Source organism: Habropoda laboriosa, unplaced genomic scaffold, assembly GCF_001263275.1.
Source record: "Habropoda laboriosa isolate 0110345459 unplaced genomic scaffold, ASM126327v1 scaffold57, whole genome shotgun sequence".
NCBI lineage: Eukaryota > Metazoa > Arthropoda > Insecta > Hymenoptera > Apidae > Habropoda > Habropoda laboriosa.
Genome location: NW_017100229.1, coordinates 3,156,937 through 3,175,795, shown reverse-complemented (window position 1 = coordinate 3,175,795; position 18,859 = coordinate 3,156,937). Strand labels below are relative to the sequence as shown.

General features: G+C 37.1%; 2 protein-coding genes across 2 annotated transcripts; both read right to left on the bottom strand.

The window, feature by feature from the left end:
- Positions 1–218: 218 nt before the first annotated feature.
- LOC108571255 (odorant receptor 94b-like) lies at positions 219–11,946 on the bottom strand. The gene is made up of 5 exons (XM_017933254.1): positions 11,585–11,946; positions 11,139–11,477; positions 10,612–10,813; positions 428–583; positions 219–266 (listed from the first exon to the last, which is right to left on the bottom strand). The coding sequence occupies exons 1-5, from the start codon at positions 11,944–11,946 to the stop codon at positions 219–221; spliced, it is 1,107 nt and encodes a 368-aa protein (XP_017788743.1).
- A 2,483-nt stretch (positions 11,947–14,429) lies between these two features.
- On the bottom strand, positions 14,430–18,474 carry LOC108571253 (odorant receptor 94b-like). Its single transcript, XM_017933253.1, has 5 exons — positions 18,113–18,474; positions 17,667–18,005; positions 17,140–17,341; positions 14,639–14,794; positions 14,430–14,477 (listed from the first exon to the last, which is right to left on the bottom strand). Exons 1-5 carry the CDS (start codon positions 18,472–18,474, stop codon positions 14,430–14,432), a joined length of 1,107 nt encoding a protein of 368 aa, XP_017788742.1.
- Positions 18,475–18,859: the final 385 nt, after the last annotated feature.

Sequence of the window (18,859 nt, the reverse complement as noted above, 5' to 3'; positions counted from 1 at the left end):
CGTATTTATAACGTACTTTGTAATTCTACAATGCACGAGAAAGAGAGAAAGAAACGCGAAGAATGAAGGGAGAGACGGGAAGAATTCTAGGAAAACTACATTGGGAGCAGTTTCAATTACGCTTTATTACAGTTTACTCACGGGTAATCCTGTGAGCGCGTGCCTAACATTTTCAGCAAATTTTGGACCGGTGAATCTTCTACGGAGTGTGTGGTCGATTACGTTTGCTGGATTACGTTGAATACCGAATAGGAAGTTTTCACCAACTGCGATTGATATGAAAATAGAGAAGAAAATGACAAGATACGGAACGAATGTGGACTGCCAGTATATTATTGTTCGCGATAGATTTTATTTGGAAGATTGTTACTTTGTATTGGACGCGTAAAACGTGCGCTAAGAAAAATATATATATTTTGATACAAACACTTTTAAAAGACTCCAAATTTACGGGGAAAACGAAAGCGCCGGTGAATTCTATTGGCTTCAACGAGCGTAACATAATCGTCAGGAGTGTCTTTTTGGTGCTCTGGCTCAGTGCCGTCCAGTTGCTTTCGAATACTGTGTCGCAAATTTCAAGGCTCTACGAGAATCAACATTACGTAGAAACAGAAACGAGAGGAAAATTGAGAATAAGAAGTCTGTTTGATCACGTACCTTCACTTTGGTCTCGTTTCCATACCAGCAACAATAAAATATCTGTGCGAACACACTGACCATGAACGGTATCAATGCTAAAACTTGCGAATACACCTTGGTCTGTGTCAGTCGAAAGAGGTTGAAGCACATTGTCATAGTGGTCACCAGAAATTGCGTGGCCATCGTGATGCTGAACTTCGCGTTTATAATTTCAGCGAATCTGAAATCATTCCAGACTACGTGCCCCTTTTTCGCATACATATCGTCACATAATTGCACTCTTTAAAACGTCAATTTTCACGTGTAACATAAACGAGCCACTTTAATCGTGCAGAAAAAAAATCCATCGTTTCCTCCGTTATCTATAACCCCTTGCCGTATAAAAACGAGTCAGACTCGTGCCCTGATCAGATAAAAACAGCTATCTCGGTAAGAAAAATTAATTTTAATTCCAATTTTCGATTTAATTTCAAAAACTGAAAATTCGCAAATTTAATTAGCTTTTCTTACTTAACGGTAAACGAAGAAAAAAAAAATAGTAGACAAACTTGTATATGCGATAATGATGAAAAGCACACTGTTTCGCAGAGTACTCCCTGTCAGGTTTAATGCTCTTCAGACGATGTTGGAGTATCTCGAATTGGCAATAAATGTGGATCAACAGTCCGCTGAATAGATTGTCAGAACCGATAATAGCAGAAGTAAGGAATATCAGAGTTACAAACTGATAAGCGTAGGTAAGGCTGAAAATACCCAATGTGGCTCTATAATCGAAAGGTTAACCATCCTCGAAGGGGTAACTCTCTGATCTTAAAAGCCGTGAAGATCGACGAGAACCATATACAGTAAATTCTCTACAAGAGTCAGTAAGTTTGGATTCTACAAGTGACAGTATAAATGGTCCTACACCTAGGCCTGCGTCATTGCTGCGCCCATGTTATCACGCTCGCAGTCAGTCAAGCGTGTAACGCTACACCAGTCGGTTTCCTTTACGAGATTTCACGGCTCGACAAATCATAATAAAAAAATATAATTTCTTTAATTTTACTTTTTTTTTCATCTGGAATTTATTTAACATCATGTTGGTGAGATTTTTCTGATGAAAATGATATCAAACACGATATAATTTGAACAACATTTACTTATTAACACGTTCACTGTCGCGCCAGATTTACAGGTTGCTGTCAGGCGGCCACAAGAAAATACATTTTAAGGATAGGGTTATAGTATTATGCTTTATAATTTTTTTTTTTCAATTGAAAATAATGTCTAGCTAGCTATGACGTTCAAAATTTTTAGTTGACAAGATTTATTTTATTTTAATTATTCTAACCATTTGAGGCACTCCAGTCACTGATGACCACCAGCCATATCGAGGAAACAATCTAACACGTTAAAACTTATTGAGTGATTAATTTAATTTCATAATGTATCGCTTTAGCGAGCCATCGTTTGGCTACCAATTGTTTATCACATAGAGTCGGCCTACCTCCACGTAAAAAAAAAGAAAAAAATGTAGGGTCGATTCCACAAGTGACAGTAAAATGTAGGGTCGATAGCAGCAGAAAAGCTGCTAAACAATTAGAATTAAATGTAACGATAGAAATTATTGCAATAGTGCGTAATGCAATTGAAAAATCGCAGAAAAGTCTGATACAAATGTTTGAAAAGTAAAATATATAAGATGAGATACAGTATCTTACCACGTAATGTAACTTTTTATTGTGTAACATATTAAAAACACTGTTTGGGAAAAATTTGTCACAGAATTGCATTTCTTATTTAATCTTCCTTTACTGCTACTTCTTGTGAAATTTTATGCCAGAAAATTGAAGAAATTCTTCTTTGTGTTTCGTAGGCAATTGATTGCTAATTTGCTATTGACAGATCGATGTTAAAATTTGATGTTAAATGGTATATGGTATATAAATGGTATAATTTTCAAGGTATTTTATTAAGAAACGGGCACATAGTGTTCAGTTTTCTATCTTAGAATTAACTTGCTTTATCTTACGAACTACTTAATGTTCAAACTTTCAACTGTGTGTGAGAGTGTCAGAGTGTCGACGGGTACGCGTAGTTCTTAGCTTGGTATCCTTTTGCAAAAGTGAGAATTTTCTTTGGAAAAGGATACCAATTACCAGGTCCCACCACGAGGAGGTGACTACGCAAGGGACCCGACAAAAACACATGCCCTACTGGCAGCTCTCTATCTTCAGAGACACGCGTTTCTCATTTGTAGCAAAAGGAATTTTATCGAAAATTCTTAATGGGACAAATTCGCGAAAGAACCAACGAGCGTACACGACGTAATTATTCTAAGAATATCGCGCGCTATTCGTAGACAAGTACGTCGTGAAAAAGCTCGAAGGAACTGAGCGATCGAGAATTGATACTCGCGAGAAAATTATTATTCTATGGTCAGTATCGACGATAGTAAAAATGCAGAAGGTAATTTGTTAATTATAGAAATGAGTCGCGTGTCTCTGTAAGAAAGCGCTCACATGGTATTCGGTACAATTTTCTATCTTAGAATTACTTATTTTATTTTACGAACTAGTTAAAATTAAAACGCACGCATCCCACGACGTGTAAAATATCTTCCAACTTATTTTATCTTATGAATTACTTAAAGTTAAGATTCGCTTGGTTCACATTCTCATACTTTACAGTGGCTTATTTTATAATACACGCGTATGGCACTCTGTACAATTTTCTATACATTCTTCATACAGAAATTTAGATTAAAATTAGTAGGGAAGGGAAATATCTGAAAAGAATAATTTTTAATATATTAATTAAATAGAAGGAATTTATTTGCAAGTCAAATTTACAGTTCTAAACTGGAGAATTCGTCGAAGTATATAATTTCTCGATTTCTAATGATTTTTGGGGTATTAAAGCAAGTATGTTTATTACTTCGAACTTCGAGAGACATTTTCAACCGTTCGTTGTGAACGATTGTCAATATTATGAAATACCTAAATTTTTTTGAAATATACCTATCAAACTTTCATCAAAATCTGATTCTGATGTTCAATGTGTTAGTGAATAGTTGAAGAAAATGAATATTCCAACTAAAGTACATAATATGAAATTCTGAAATTACTGAAAATGAATAAATTTGATTATTTCTAACGAATAAATAGTGTATACCTGAAATATTTCTCTACAAATATTTAATTAATAAAGAAAAAGATGCGACTCACCACTTACCACACAGCTGGACATTGTACCATAGATTTCGTTGCATCTGTTCATCCTCTCAGATCCATCGAACTTTTGAAATTCCCTCAGTGAAGCATTTGCATTCCCTCCAAGCATCGAATTTTGGTTCCACCACACAGTTTTGAGTCCTCCAAGCCTTGAATTTGGTTCCACCAGTGGTCCAATGTCAGTTTGAATGACCCAATGTCAGTTTGAATGACCCAATGCCAGTTTGAATGATCCAATGCCAGTTTGAATGACCCAATGCCAGTTTGAATGACCCAATGCCAGATTTGAATGATCCAAAGCCAAACTGAAAGACCCAAAGCCAGTTCGAATGACCCAAAGCCAGATTTGAATGACCCAAAGCCAGAGTTGAATGACCCAAAGCCAGTTTGAATGACCCAATACCAGATTGGAAGACCCAATGCCAGTTTGAATAACCCAATGCCAGATTGGAAGACCCAATGCCAGATTGAGAGACCCAAAGCCAGACTGAAGGACCCACCAGACTTAGGAAGCTGTGGAAGTGTCGCGCGAAATTGTGTACGGATCGCGATTTCTTTTAAGTGTAGTTTAATTCGTTGAATTTTATTTAGTACCCGAAATCGCGAATTTTTACCATCCTCCATTTTCTCATGTAGTCCATTTTAGATGGGGTATTTAGCAAAGGTTTAAGGGAGGTATCAACTGAACGCTCTGAAAAAAAGAAAAGCAAAGAAAGAAAAAGGGATGAAGCTATTATGAAACGCGACGCGACGTAATAAATTCTCGTATCGATCGAAAGTAATGGGCATTCGTAGTGAAAATTGACTCTATTAAGAATTAACGCGGTATACTATTGGGATACTCTAATAATGGGAGGGCGTTTGCACCTTTAGTGCAGTAGAGTTCGGATGTGAACTCACATCCTTTGATTTCTTCTTCCAAGTTTTGGTAGTTCAGCTTCAAACATGCACATGCACACACATATATAACCAATCACCAAACCCTCAAAAAATTCACTCACAGTTCGCAGACAGGCAGCTGGGCTCTGCAATGTCGATTTCGTTGCATCCTTCCTTCCTTCCTTCCTCTCAGATGGTCATCCTTCCTCCAAGCGTTGATTTTCCAAGACTCACAAACTCACGAATTGTGAGTCACTGTGGAATGGGCGACGCGAAAAGTGCTTCGAAACGCGATTTATTTAGAGAGGGAGAAACCGCGAATTTATATTACTTTAGACTCTACTATCGAACAAAACTTTCATAGAACGCGAGTGAAAAATTGAAACAAGCATGAAATAAACGCGAGTAAATTGAATAAAAAGCAAAAACGCGAATTGGGAGGAAATATCAGATAAACGCGGAAAAATATGCAATAATAAGTCGAACTAGGGATGAAGCTATTATTTCAATACGCGATTCACTGACTCTAATATTTTGAAAAATTGAAAACTTCTCGTAAAAATCGATTATTAATTGCGAAACACTAGTGAGACGGTTTAATTAGGGGCAGCACAATATATAACACAACTAACTACCCATATCACCAGAAAAAAAAACCCATTTTTGTCACTCACAATTCGAAGATTAGGCAGCTGGGCTCTGCAACTTGGATTTGACTGCATTGCCTCCTTCCTTCCTCTCCCAGTTCATTTCCCAAGACTCACAGACTCACACTTTGTGAGTCACTGTGGAATGGGCGACGCGAAAAGTGCTTCGAAACGCGATTCATTTAGAGGGGGAGAAATCGCGAATTTATATTACTTTAGACTCTACTATCGAACAAAACTTTCATAGAACGCGAGTGAAAAATTGAAAGAAAGTATCAAATAAACGCGAGTAAATTGAAAGAAAAGCAAAAACGCGAATTGGGAGGAAATAGTTAAACGCGGAAAAATATTCAATAATAAGCGAACTAAGGATGAAGCTATTATTTCAATACGCGTTGCACTGACTCTAATATTTATCAAAATTGAAAATTGATTTATCACGGTAAACTACTTGGACGGTTTAATTAGGGGCATAGTGCAACGAGTACAGTGCACTCGTTGCAAATCAGCTCACAATATACAATTCAATAATGTAACTAACTACTTAACATGCAAAATTCATGCAACTCCTGCGAAGAATTAGATTAGTAAATCACAATTCATGAAACAAATTCAAAATTCATTTTTCAATAGCATAGAAAATATCATAAATACTGAAAGAAAATGAAATTATAGATTGCTGGAAGAAAAGTACATATTAAATTTAGAAATAACCTGTAACGAAAATTTATTTCATTAATGGACAGCTGAAACGCCGAAATATTTTCATTAGGCAACCTCTCAAATTCATTTCGATATCCTATTCGACAAGTACGAAGAACAACAATAACAAACTGAAATCTCGATTTCCCTAAACCCTCAAAACAATCTCGAAATACGTTCGATAATAATTTTCTCGCGTGTATTAACGACCCGAAGGATTATTTAAATTTATTTCAAGCAAAAAGTAGCAGTAGTTCAGTAGTAAATAGTGGACTATTAGACTTTGAATAGTCCAAGTTTAAGTTTTAATAATTAGAAAAATTAGAAAAATTCAAAGCAGAGTATTCAAAGTCTAATAGTAAATTTCAGAAAGAAATTTTGAGAGAAGGTAGTTGAGTGTGTATAGGGTGGACATAGGCTGCTAGCCAGAAGCCCTCGACCACCCTACCCACGTCTCAGTACCCTCAGATCAAAATTACGCGAAGTGTCTAGGGCCCAGTATAAAGGGTAAATGATTTCGCGGGAGCTCGCGGGTCTATTTATACCTGCGGTACCCCTTCCCCAAAATCATTAGCAAAGTCGTTAATAATTCGGGCGGGAATCGACTATTTTTCGCGGGAATCGACTACTTTGCGCGGGAAACGGACTACTTTGCGCGGGAGATCGATCACTTTTCGCGGGAAATCGATAATTTCTCGCGGGAATCGGTCACTTTTCGCGGGAAATCCTTCGTTTTTCGCGGGAATCAATTATTTTTCGCAGAAAATCGCCGATTCTTTCGTAATTCTATTTTGCATTCTATTGTAATGTTATAATAACGTATAATTTATTAATTCTCACAATTTTTTGGTATAAATTTATACTTCTAACAATTTGTTATAACATTGCATATAACAATTTATACGTTTTTACAATATTCTTCAATGGAAACGTACGTTTTAACGTTCTCGTTACTTACTCGTGCTTAAATTAATTTCGTAAGGATTAAAAATCAGGTTGACCTGTGGTCGTAGATTAAAAATAACCATAGTACAGCTAAATTTATCGTGTTAAATAATCCTTTTTACACAAATCAAAAATGTATTCAACGTTTGTTTCTTATAATATCGTGAAATGAATTATTTGTGCAGTTCTGTGCATTTTCTGTGCAGTTCAACCTAATTTACTTAAATTTACGTTGCGAGACAGTAAACTTACTGACTCTTGTAGAGAATTTACTGTACTTTGTCCAGTTTGGTGGAGAATATCGTTTAAATGCAATGGAAGTTTACCTGTGTTTTTCTGAATTTCAAAAATTCAGGCAGAATTGTAATTTATCAATTTTCACAATTTTGTTATAAATTTATACTTCCGACAATTTGTTATAACATTGCATATAACAATTTATACGTTCTCACTATACAAACTCGATTTCTTCGAGAGAGATAAATCATTTCGATAAGTACTAGTTGTACTTTGTCCAGTTTGGTGGAGAAAACGTATAATATAATTTATTTCACGATATTATAACAAACAAACGTTGAATACATTTTTCATTCGTGTAAGAAGAATTATTTAACACGATAAATTTAGCTGTACTATGGTTATTTTTAATCTACAACCACAGGACAACCTGATTTTTAGTCCCTACGAAATTAATTTAACCACGAGTAAGTAACGAGAACGCTAAAACCTATGTTTCCATTGAAGAATATTGTAAAAACGTATAAATTGTTATATGTAATGTTGTAACAAATTGTTGCAAGTATAAATTTATACCAAAAAATTGTGAGAATTAATAAATTATACGTTATTATAACATTACAATAGAAATCAAAATAGAATTACGAAAGAATCGGCGATTTTCTGCGAAAAATAATTGATTCCCGCGAAAAACGAAGGATTTCCCGCGAAAAGTGACCGATTCCCGCGAGAAATTATCGATTTCCCGCGCAAAGTGATCGATCTCCCGCGAAAAGTAGTCGATTCCCGCGCAAAGTAGTCCGTTTCCCGCGAAAAGTAGTCGATTCCCGCGAAAAATAGTCGATTCCCGCCCGAATTATTAACGACTTTGCTAATGATTTTGGGGAAGGGGTACCACAGGTATAAATAGACCCGCGAGCTCCCGCGAAATCATTTACCCTTTATACTGGGCCCTAGACACTTCGCGTAATTTTGATCTGAGGGTACTGAGAGGTGAGTAGGGTGGTCGAGGGCTACTGGCTAGCAGCCTATGTCCACCCTATACACACTCAACTACCTTCTCTCAAAATTTCTTTCTCAAACTTACTATTAGACTTTGAATACTCTGCTTTGAATTTTTCTAATTTTTCTAATTATTAAAACTTAAACTTGGACTATTCAAAGTCTAATAGTCCACTATTTACTACTGAACTACTGCTACTTTTTGCTTGAAATAAATTTAAATAATCCTTCGGGTCGTTAATACACGCGAGAAAATTATTATCGAACGTATTTCGAGATTGTTTTGAGGGTTTAGGGAAATCGAGATTTCAGTTTGTTATTGTTGTTCTTCGTACTTGTCGAATAGGATATCGAAATGAATTTGAGAGGTTGCCTAATGAAAATATTTCGGCGTTTCAGCTGTCCATTAATGAAATAAATTTTCGTTACAGGTTATTTCTAAATTTAATATGTACTTTTCTTCCAGCAATCTATAATTTAATTTTCTTTCAGTATTTATGATATTTTCTATGCTATTGAAAAATGAATTTTGAATTTGTTTCATGAATTGTGATTTACTAATCTAATTCTTCGCAGGAGTTGCATGAATTTTGCATGTTAAGTAGTTAGTTACATTATTGAATTGTATATTGTGAGCTGATTTGCAACGAGTGCACTGTACTCGTTGCACTATGCCCCTAATTAAACCGTCCAAGTAGTTTACCGTGATAAATCAATTTTCAATTTTGATAAATATTAGAGTCAGTGCAACGCGTATTGAAATAATAGCTTCATCCTTAGTTCGCTTATTATTGAATATTTTTCCGCGTTTAACTATTTCCTCCCAATTCGCGTTTTTGCTTTTCTTTCAATTTACTCGCGTTTATTTGATACTTTCTTTCAATTTTTCACTCGCGTTCTATGAAAGTTTTGTTCGATAGTAGAGTCTAAAGTAATATAAATTCGCGATTTCTCCCCCTCTAAATGAATCGCGTTTCGAAGCACTTTTCGCGTCGCCCATTCCACAGTGACTCACAAAGTGTGAGTCTGTGAGTCTTGGGAAATCAACGCTTGGAGGAAGGATGACCATCTGAGAGGAAGGAAGGAAGGAAGGATGCAACGAAATCGACATTGCAGAGCCCAGCTGCCTAATCTTCGAATTGTGAGTGACAAAAATGGGTTTTTTTTCTGGTGATATGGGTAGTTAGTTGTGTTATATATTGTGCTGCCCCTAATTAAACCGTCTCACTAGTGTTTCGCAATTAATAATCGATTTTTACGAGAAGTTTTCAATTTTTCAAAATATTAGAGTCAGTGAATCGCGTATTGAAATAATAGCTTCATCCCTAGTTCGACTTATTATTGCATATTTTTCCGCGTTTATCTGATATTTCCTCCCAATTCGCGTAAAAAAAAAATTATAAAGCATAATACTATAATCCTATGCTTAAAATGTATTTTCTTGTGGCCGCCTGACAGCAACCTGTAAATCTGGCGTGACAGTGAATGTTGTTCAAATTATGTCGTGTTTTATGTCATTTTCATCAGAAAAATCTCATCAATATGTTAAGAAAAATTTCGGGATAAAAATACGTAAAATTAAAAAAGTTGATATTTAAATCCGATGGTTGCCTCGACTCACGTTTCATGCTTATCTTTTATTCGCTGTCCTTGTCTACGTTCGGTAAACTACAAAGGCGGGCGCGAGGCTCGAAAACGTAGTCCCTGACTCTACGAGTGTCTGGTTTAGCTTCCTTGTGGTCTGACACTTGTGGAGAATACACTGTACTAACCACGCTCAGTTCTATAGGAACCGTATAAGCCATCGAGAGCTTTCTGCAATGGGTTACAGTATAGGGTTACAGAGGCACCGAAATATCTCGATTCATTAAATCAATCGTTCGGTAGGTTGAATGGCAACATTCGACTCTCTTTACGTTTATTAGTAGCACCTGGAAGCTTTTCGCATCTGGTTGTTTTTCTACGTTGACAGTGTTCCTTACGATTGTTTGCTTTGTTGGATCATGTTGAACGCGGAGTACGAAGTTTTTATTACCTGAAACAGGTGATACCTCAGAATGTTGAATTTTCTGTAAAGAGGAATCGTTTTGGTTTATTTGGTATACAGACTGCCATGAAGGATTCGAGATTCACAGAGACAACGTGAATACTGGTGAACTCTATTGGCCTCACTGCACGTCTCATCATGATTAAAAGTGCTCTGGTGACGTTGTTGTTCAAAGACGTCCAGTCGCTGTGAAATATCATGTATGGAAGTTGGAGGCTCTACGAGGGAAAGTATTCGATCAAATGGAGAAAATTTGTCGGATGATTTTTGTATTTTTCTTATCGTGACAATGATCAACCTTATGTTTCACTTCGTTGCCGTACCAGCAATAGTAAAATATCTGCGTGATAGTGCAGAAAGAGTAGAGTATGATTTCGACGAATTTCGTGTCCATTTTGATCTGTGTCATTCGGTAAAGATTGAAGCAGATCACCGACATGCTTATGCAGAATTGAGAAATCAGTATCAGTTTGAATTCTTCGTTCACCTTTTTCGAAAATCTGCAAGTTTGCAAGCAACATAGTGAATTTTCCACGAAAGGGTTGTCTCGCTTTCTTTCTGTCTTTAATTCTTTACTTTACAATTTTCTTTTCAAAATTTGGAAATTTTTCGAATATTGGAATATTGTACTTTGCAATAATATAAAATAAATATAAAATTAAATTGCATTCTGCAATTCACAATCTTTTTATCGTTGAAAATACGGTTACCAAAAAAAAACAAAATTGTCAAATGTGACTCAGAAATTATTCTTTACTTTTCGCGTCATAATTTGCATCACGAATGTAACTAATTTGAAATATCACAAGGCAAACGAAAACTTACTGGTATATACGATCGTGATGTTGAGCACATTGCTTCACAGAGTCATCCTGCTCAGTTTTAACGTTCCTTAGACGATGTTCTAGTATCTCGAACTGGCAGTAGATATTAATCAACAAGCCAGTGTATAGAGAATCCACAGTGACGCTCGAAGTGCAACATATCGTCGCGGCTATAGCTTGATGGACGAAGGTAAGGATAAAAATGGGCGCAGGGGAGTAATCGTAGGGTAACCATGCTCGAAACATCAGTTTTCTACTACTAAAATCTGTCAAAAGCGATCTCACGTATATCCAGAACGCACAAATTAATAGTAAACTCCAGTAGCCAATCGTGTTCCATCTAAAAAACCAGAGACTAACATCACTCAATCTTAACTTTGAAAGTACGTAAAATTTGTCAATTCTTTACAAGAAATTATACTATTCCTACATGATACTCAAACTTACTCGGTGATCTTCTCGAATTTCGCTCTAATCTCGTTCTCTTCCGTGTCCACAGGTGAAAACGGCTTGTTCTGAAGCGTATCGATCAGAAATATAAAGTTTCCACGTCGTATGAGTAGGATGGAAAGCTTGAACCACGTGAGAAACACCACAGCGGTGATAGAAAAATTGTCACTGAAGTCATCCTGGCTCTCCACGTTGATCGCTACGTCTAATATTTGCGAGAGGGCGAGGCTGCTTAGAAGAAGCAAGTAGAACACCCCGTAGATATTGTACAAAGACCTTTCGAACGGCGTTGTCCACGAATGGGGCAGGTAACAGCCGGAAATTTTGAGCAAAAGTGACGTAGACTTCAGTACACTCATGTTTCATAGAGAAATTATACAGTTTTGAAAGGAACGTTGCTGTACGAGCATCGGGGAAATTTCTTTTCATAAAAACACGAGTGTCTTTATATTTGAACTGTCACTTTCACTCCCACGAAATTGGAGATATCATTAATAATCTCGACGATATCGATTTACATCGCGCTGCCTCGAATCGGCTTATTTTTTTCACCGGAACATACCCTTTGTATGGCGGCGGCAACCGTGTCATTATAGTAATAGTCAATAATAGACGCGTAATTACATTTTCAAGAATAAAAGTTCAACCCTTCCAGCTCATGATTCTATCATAATTCTGTGTACATTGTTCTCTAAGCTGTGGCAATGCGTGACAAACAGCGGAAGTGATGAGAAGAATACACACGTCCATTGGAACGAACATATAATACTTTTTCTTCCTCTCTTTCGAGGGAAATAGTTTGGTTAAAAGTGACGTGCAATCTTATCTACTCGATCGGCAGATTTTTCTAATATAAAAATTCGTTCGAACGTGTAAAAGTTATGCTGCGATGAAATATAAATTAGGCGAGCACGATGTGGAGTCGCCAACTGGGGGCAACATTTTATCGGAAAATGTCTTTATTCCCGTGTCAATGGGATCAAACAGAGGAGAATGAGGAAAGCGACGTGAGTAGTTTGCTACAATTGCAGCAGTTGCTACAATTTTTCAATAGGCGATAGTATTGTTCGAAATATAAGTATCTAGCGACGTTGAACGTTCTGTACTTTGTTTAAAGGAGGGCTGAACTGAATCCTCGAAACGGTATCGTGTCGTGACAAATTTATTCATCGAGTTAAGGGAATAGAAGAACAAATGACACGTGAGGAAATACTTTCTCTATCAGTCTGGCACTATTCTACACGTTTTGCGGTAACATCGTGAATGTAAAGTTACTACTAATCCTTTCCATCCAGAGGCACGCCATTATGGTGATCGCCTGACCAACTGTTCCTTAGTTCAGCAACTAAATAAAGACAATATTTTCAATTAGCTTCATGATCGTCTAGCACACACTTTAAATTCGAACGAAGACCAGAGAAATTGACGTATCTTGAAAGAAAAATTGTGTCGAAACCAACGTGGAAGTACTAGTTTTTTGATTATTATTTATACTGACAGCGACGAACGAATCTAGATTCACGGAGAGCACACGAACGCTGATGATTTCGATCAGAGACGATGCACGCATCATCATGGTTAGAGTATTTCGTTTAGCAGCTTTATCGAATGGTGTCCAGTCCAGTTGGAAATGATATTAAAAATCTCGAGGCTCTTTTCTCCTCTGTAAAATCGTTGAAAATGCCAGATTAGTCGGATATTTTCTGCTGTTTAGTTTACTTGGGAATATTTTTACTACGAATACTATTTACTACATTGCAAGCCTCCAAAAAAGCAAATTCTCGCAGGCGTTTTAAGCAGAGCTGTTATTTAATTGTCTGGCGGTTAAGAGAATGTGTCGCGAGAGAAGCGTTCCAGTTCTTCCTGCAAGCATTCAAATCACCACTGTGCTTCCGTTTACTATAGATAGCCCGGTGCTTGTCATTAACAGAAATTGATTGCGTCTGTTATATTCCTTATTTATTTTTAGGTTCGTTTTTTCGGTTAGAAAAATCTTTCAGAGCGACAGATTAATGAACAAGTTAAGCGATTCGAGTGACAAAATAGTAAGATTCTCAGTTACGCTAAGTGGTTGGAAAAAGACCAGAAAATTTATTTCGAAACGGTCCGATTCGTCGACGAACCGAGTAACACTTTCTAATTTTGAGTGTGTACACCTGAAGAATTTTCTGGCACTTGGACCAGTGTAATTCGATTGAGAAATTGGAATATCAGGTTCCTCGATGCTTCGTTAGTCCTGTACTCAAACAATTTCGTACAAATCTAAGAATAAATCAGCCGTCAAATTATCCCTGTCAGATTTCAGGCGATTCTTCAGCATTTTTCTATTTATTCCATTTTTACTCTACCGAATTTACTGTAGTTTTAAAAAATCCGTTAACAGTTCGTTTTATTGCTCGTTTTGAAATAAAACGTTTCGTTATATTTCAACGAGGACTAAATATACAAAGGAAAAAAAAAAACAATATTTCTTTATACTGACAATCTCGAGTCGTCTGCTGTCGCCTCTATTTCATTTGATTGGCTAAATATTGGTTTCCATAAGTTCGTGCTGAAAGCGAATAATATTTTAATAACTTAATACCATTGTTAGTGTTATATTTCATTCTCGTTGCAAGTAGACACGTATTTATAACGTACTTTGTAATTCTACAATGCACGAGAAAGAGAGAAAGAAACGCGAAGAATGAAGGGAGAGACGGGAAGAATTCTAGGAAAACTACATTGGGAGCAGTTTCAATTACGCTTTATTACAGTTTACTCACGGGTAATCCTGTGAGCGCGTGCCTAACATTTTCAGCAAATTTTGGACCGGTGAATCTTCTACGGAGTGTGTGGTCGATTACGTTTGCTGGATTACGTTGAATACCGAATAGGAAGTTTTCACCAACTGCGATTGATATGAAAATAGAGAAGAAAATGACAAGATACGGAACGAATGTGGACTGCCAGTATATTATTGTTCGCGATAGATTTTATTTGGAAGATTGTTACTTTGTATTGGACGCGTAAAACGTGCGCTAAGAAAAATATATATATTTTGATACAAACACTTTTAAAAGACTCCAAATTTACGGGGAAAACGAAAGCGCCGGTGAATTCTATTGGCTTCAACGAGCGTAACATAATCGTCAGGAGTGTCTTTTTGGTGCTCTGGCTCAGTGCCGTCCAGTTGCTTTCGAATACTGTGTCGCAAATTTCAAGGCTCTACGAGAATCAACATTACGTAGAAACAGAAACGAGAGGAAAATTGAGAATAAGAAGTCTGTTTGATCACGTACCTTCACTTTGGTCTCGTTTCCATACCAGCAACAATAAAATATCTGTGCGAACACACTGACCATGAACGGTATCAATGCTAAAACTTGCGAATACACCTTGGTCTGTGTCAGTCGAAAGAGGTTGAAGCACATTGTCATAGTGGTCACCAGAAATTGCGTGGCCATCGTGATGCTGAACTTCGCGTTTATAATTTCAGCGAATCTGAAATCATTCCAGACTACGTGCCCCTTTTTCGCATACATATCGTCACATAATTGCACTCTTTAAAACGTCAATTTTCACGTGTAACATAAACGAGCCACTTTAATCGTGCAGAAAAAAAATCCATCGTTTCCTCCGTTATCTATAACCCCTTGCCGTATAAAAACGAGTCAGACTCGTGCCCTGATCAGATAAAAACAGCTATCTCGGTAAGAAAAATTAATTTTAATTCCAATTTTCGATTTAATTTCAAAAACTGAAAATTCGCAAATTTAATTAGCTTTTCTTACTTAACGGTAAACGAAGAAAAAAAAAATAGTAGACAAACTTGTATATGCGATAATGATGAAAAGCACACTGTTTCGCAGAGTACTCCCTGTCAGGTTTAATGCTCTTCAGACGATGTTGGAGTATCTCGAATTGGCAATAAATGTGGATCAACAGTCCGCTGAATAGATTGTCAGTACCCATAATCGCGGTAGTAATGAATATCAGAGTTACAAACTGATAAGCGTAGGTAAGGCTGAAAATACCCAATGTGGCTCTATAATCGAAAGGTAACCATACTCGAAGGGGTAACTCTCTGATCCTGAATGCCGTCATGGCCGACAACATCCATACACCAGTCGCGCTCAGTACTGTACAAACCGTATAGGCCATCGAGAGCTTTCTACAACAGGATATTTTCATTCCATTCAATTTTCCATCGTTTGTTTTTTATACAATTTTGTTGAAAAACTCACTCGATTGTCTTCTCGTGTCTCAATCGAATTTCATTCTCCACTTCGTCCAACGGCCTAAGAGGGTCACTTTGTAGCGAGTCTATTAAATTTTGGATCATTTCTCGTCCTATCAGCAAGCTGTACAACTTTCCAAGGCTGTTCATCACGCAGCACGTTATGCAGAAATTGTCGCTAAACTCGTCTTGATTCTCCACGTTGAAAATAATGTCCAATATCTGGGCGACGAAAAACGTGCTAAGAACTACCACTACAGTAACCGTGTGTACGTTATAGAGAAGCTTTAGCCCCGGTGACTTCCACGATGTTGGCCTTATGTAGCCGCAAATCGTCAAAGTTTTCAACGACAATTGCAACGTGTGCATATGCATTTCAACGTGTATTTGTTGTTTTCCTCCTCAGAGATAGATAGAAAAAGGGACACTTTTCTTTTTTACTGAAATCAATCTTTATTTCGAGTATTATAGCGTTTCGTTGTATTTCATCGGGTGACCCTACTTGGCATGGCACTGCGTATCTACTGAACGATTAGAAATACGTCGATACTGACCATGCTCCGTAGAACGATATTCACTCTGTCAGGTACAGTTATTGTAATTGCTGGTAAGAAGACGAGCATTATAATTGCAGCTCTAATAGCGTTGTTGGTATGATATTTTACGTGCACGCTCCGTCGCATTTTATCCGTATAACAAAGAATGCCCGCATGAAATATAAATGGTCTTATAAGGGGCGAAAAGTGGCGGTAAATATTTAAACGTAAACTTGACGAGCAGTCGACAAGATAGATAATGGGAAAGACTAGCAATCTACAAACGGCGAGTTGCGTGATTTCATGTGCACAAGATATACAGTTTTCTTCTTCTTTTTTTTTCTTTCTCGTTTCATTTATTGGTGCTTCTCGAGGGACTTTCCCAAGGATCGAAGAAAGACGTTGTTTTACTACGTTGACAAAGTGTTCCTTACGATTGTTTGCTTTGTTGGATCATGTTGAACGCGGAGTACGCAGTTTTTATTACCTGAAACAGGTGATACCTCAGAATGTTGAATTTTCTGTAAAGAGGAATCGTTTTGGTTTATTTGGTATACAGACTGCCATGAAGGATTCGAGATTCACAGAGACAACGTGAATACTGGTGAACTCTATTGGCCTCACTGCACGTCTCATCATGATTAAAAGTGCTCTGGTGACGTTGTTGTTCAAAGACGTCCAGTCGCTGTGAAATATCATGTATGGAAGTTGGAGGCTCTACGAGGGAAAGTATTCGATCAAATGGAGAAAATTTGTCGGGTGATTTTTGTATTTTTCTTATCGTGACAATGATCAACCTTATCTTTCACTTCGTTGCCGTACCAACAATAGTAAAATATCTGCGTGATAGTGCAGAAAGAGTAGAGTATGATTTCGACGAATTTCGTGTCCATTTTGATCTGTGTCATTCGGTAAAGATTGAAGCAGATCACCGACATGCTTATGCAGAATTGAGAAATCAGTATCAGTTTGAATTCTTCGTTCACCTTTTTCGAAAATCTGCAAGTTTGCAAGCAACATAGTGAATTTTCCACGAAAGGGTTGTCTCGCTTTCTTTCTGTCTTTAATTCTTTACTTTACAATTTTCTTTTCAAAATTTGGAAATTTTTCGAATATTGGAATATTGTACTTTGCAATAATATAAAATAAATATAAAATTAAATTGCATTCTGCAATTCACAATCTTTTTATCGTCGAAAATACGGTTACCAAAAAAAAACAAAATTGTCAAATGTGACTCAGAAATTATTCTTTACTTTTTGCGTCATAATTTGCATCACGAATGTAACTAATTTGAAATATCGCAAGGCAAACGAAAACTTACTGGTATATACGATCGTGATGTTGAGCACATTGCTTCACAGAGTCATCCTGCTCAGTTTTAACGTTCCTTAGACGATGTTCTAGTATCTCGAACTGGCAGTAGATATTAATCAACAAGCCAGTGTATAGAGTATCCACAGTGACGGTCGAAGTGCAACATATCGTCGAGGCTATAGCTTGATGGACGGAGGTAAGGATAAAAATGGGCGCAGGGGAGTAATCGTAGGGTATCCATGCTCGAAACATCAGTTTTCTATTACTAAAATCTATCAAAAGCGATCTCACGTATATAAAGAACGTAGAAATTAATAGTAAACTCCAGTAGCCAATCGTGTTCCATCTAAAAAACCAGAGACTAACATCACTCAATCTTAACTTTGAAAGTACGTAAAATTTGTCAATTCTTTACAAGAAATTATACTATTCCTACATGATACTCAAACTTACTCGGTGATCTTCTCGAATTTCGCTCTAATCTCGTTCTCTTCCGTGTCCACAGGTGAAAACGGCTTGTTCTGAAGCGTATCGATCAGAAATATAAAGTTTCCACGTCGTATGAGTAGGATGGAAAGCTTGAACCACGTGAGAAACACCACAGCGGTGACAGAAAAATTGTCACTGAAGTCATCCTGGCTCTCCACGTTGATCGCTACGTCTAATATTTGCGAGAGGACGAGGCTGCTTAGAAGAAGAAAGGAGAACACCCCGTAGATATTGTACAAAGACCTTTCGAACGGTGTTGTCCACGAATGGGGCAGATAACAGCCGGAAATTTTGAGCAAAAGTGACGTAGACTTCAGTACGCTCATGTTTCATAGAGTAATTATAAAGTTTTGAAAGGAACGTTGCTGTACCAGCATCGGGGAAACTTCTTTTCATAAAAACACGAGTGTCTTTATATTTGTACTGTCACTTTCACTCCCACGAAATTGGAGATATCATTAATAATCTCGACGATATCGATTTACATCGCGCTGCCTCGAATCGGCTTATTTTTTTCACCGGAACATACCCTTTGTATGGCGGCGGCAACCGTGTCATTATAGTAATAGTCAATAATAGACGCGTAATTACATTTTCAAGAATAAAAATTCAACCCTTCCAGCTCATGATTCTATCATGACTCTCTGTACATTGTTCTCTAAGCTGTGGCAATGCGTGACAAACAGCGGAAGTGATGAGAAGTATACGCAC

Coding starts and splice junctions, on each gene's coding strand:
- LOC108571255 (XM_017933254.1), bottom strand. CDS start 11,946: ATGAGTGTACTGAAGTCTACGTCACTTTTGCTCAAAATTTCCGGCTGT. Junction 584..10,611: donor GCAACGAAGTGAAACATAAG/GTTGATCATTGT, acceptor TGATTCTCGTAG/AGCCTTGAAATTTGCGACAC. Junction 267..427: donor ATTTGGAGTCTTTTAAAAGT/GTTTGTATCAAA, acceptor TATCAATCGCAG/TTGGTGAAAACTTCCTATTC.
- LOC108571253 (XM_017933253.1), bottom strand. CDS start 18,474: ATGAGCGTACTGAAGTCTACGTCACTTTTGCTCAAAATTTCCGGCTGT. Junction 18,006..18,112: donor AAATTCGAGAAGATCACCGA/GTAAGTTTGAGT, acceptor CTGGTTTTTTAG/ATGGAACACGATTGGCTACT. Junction 17,342..17,666: donor CATCACGATCGTATATACCA/GTAAGTTTTCGT, acceptor GCAAACTTGCAG/ATTTTCGAAAAAGGTGAACG.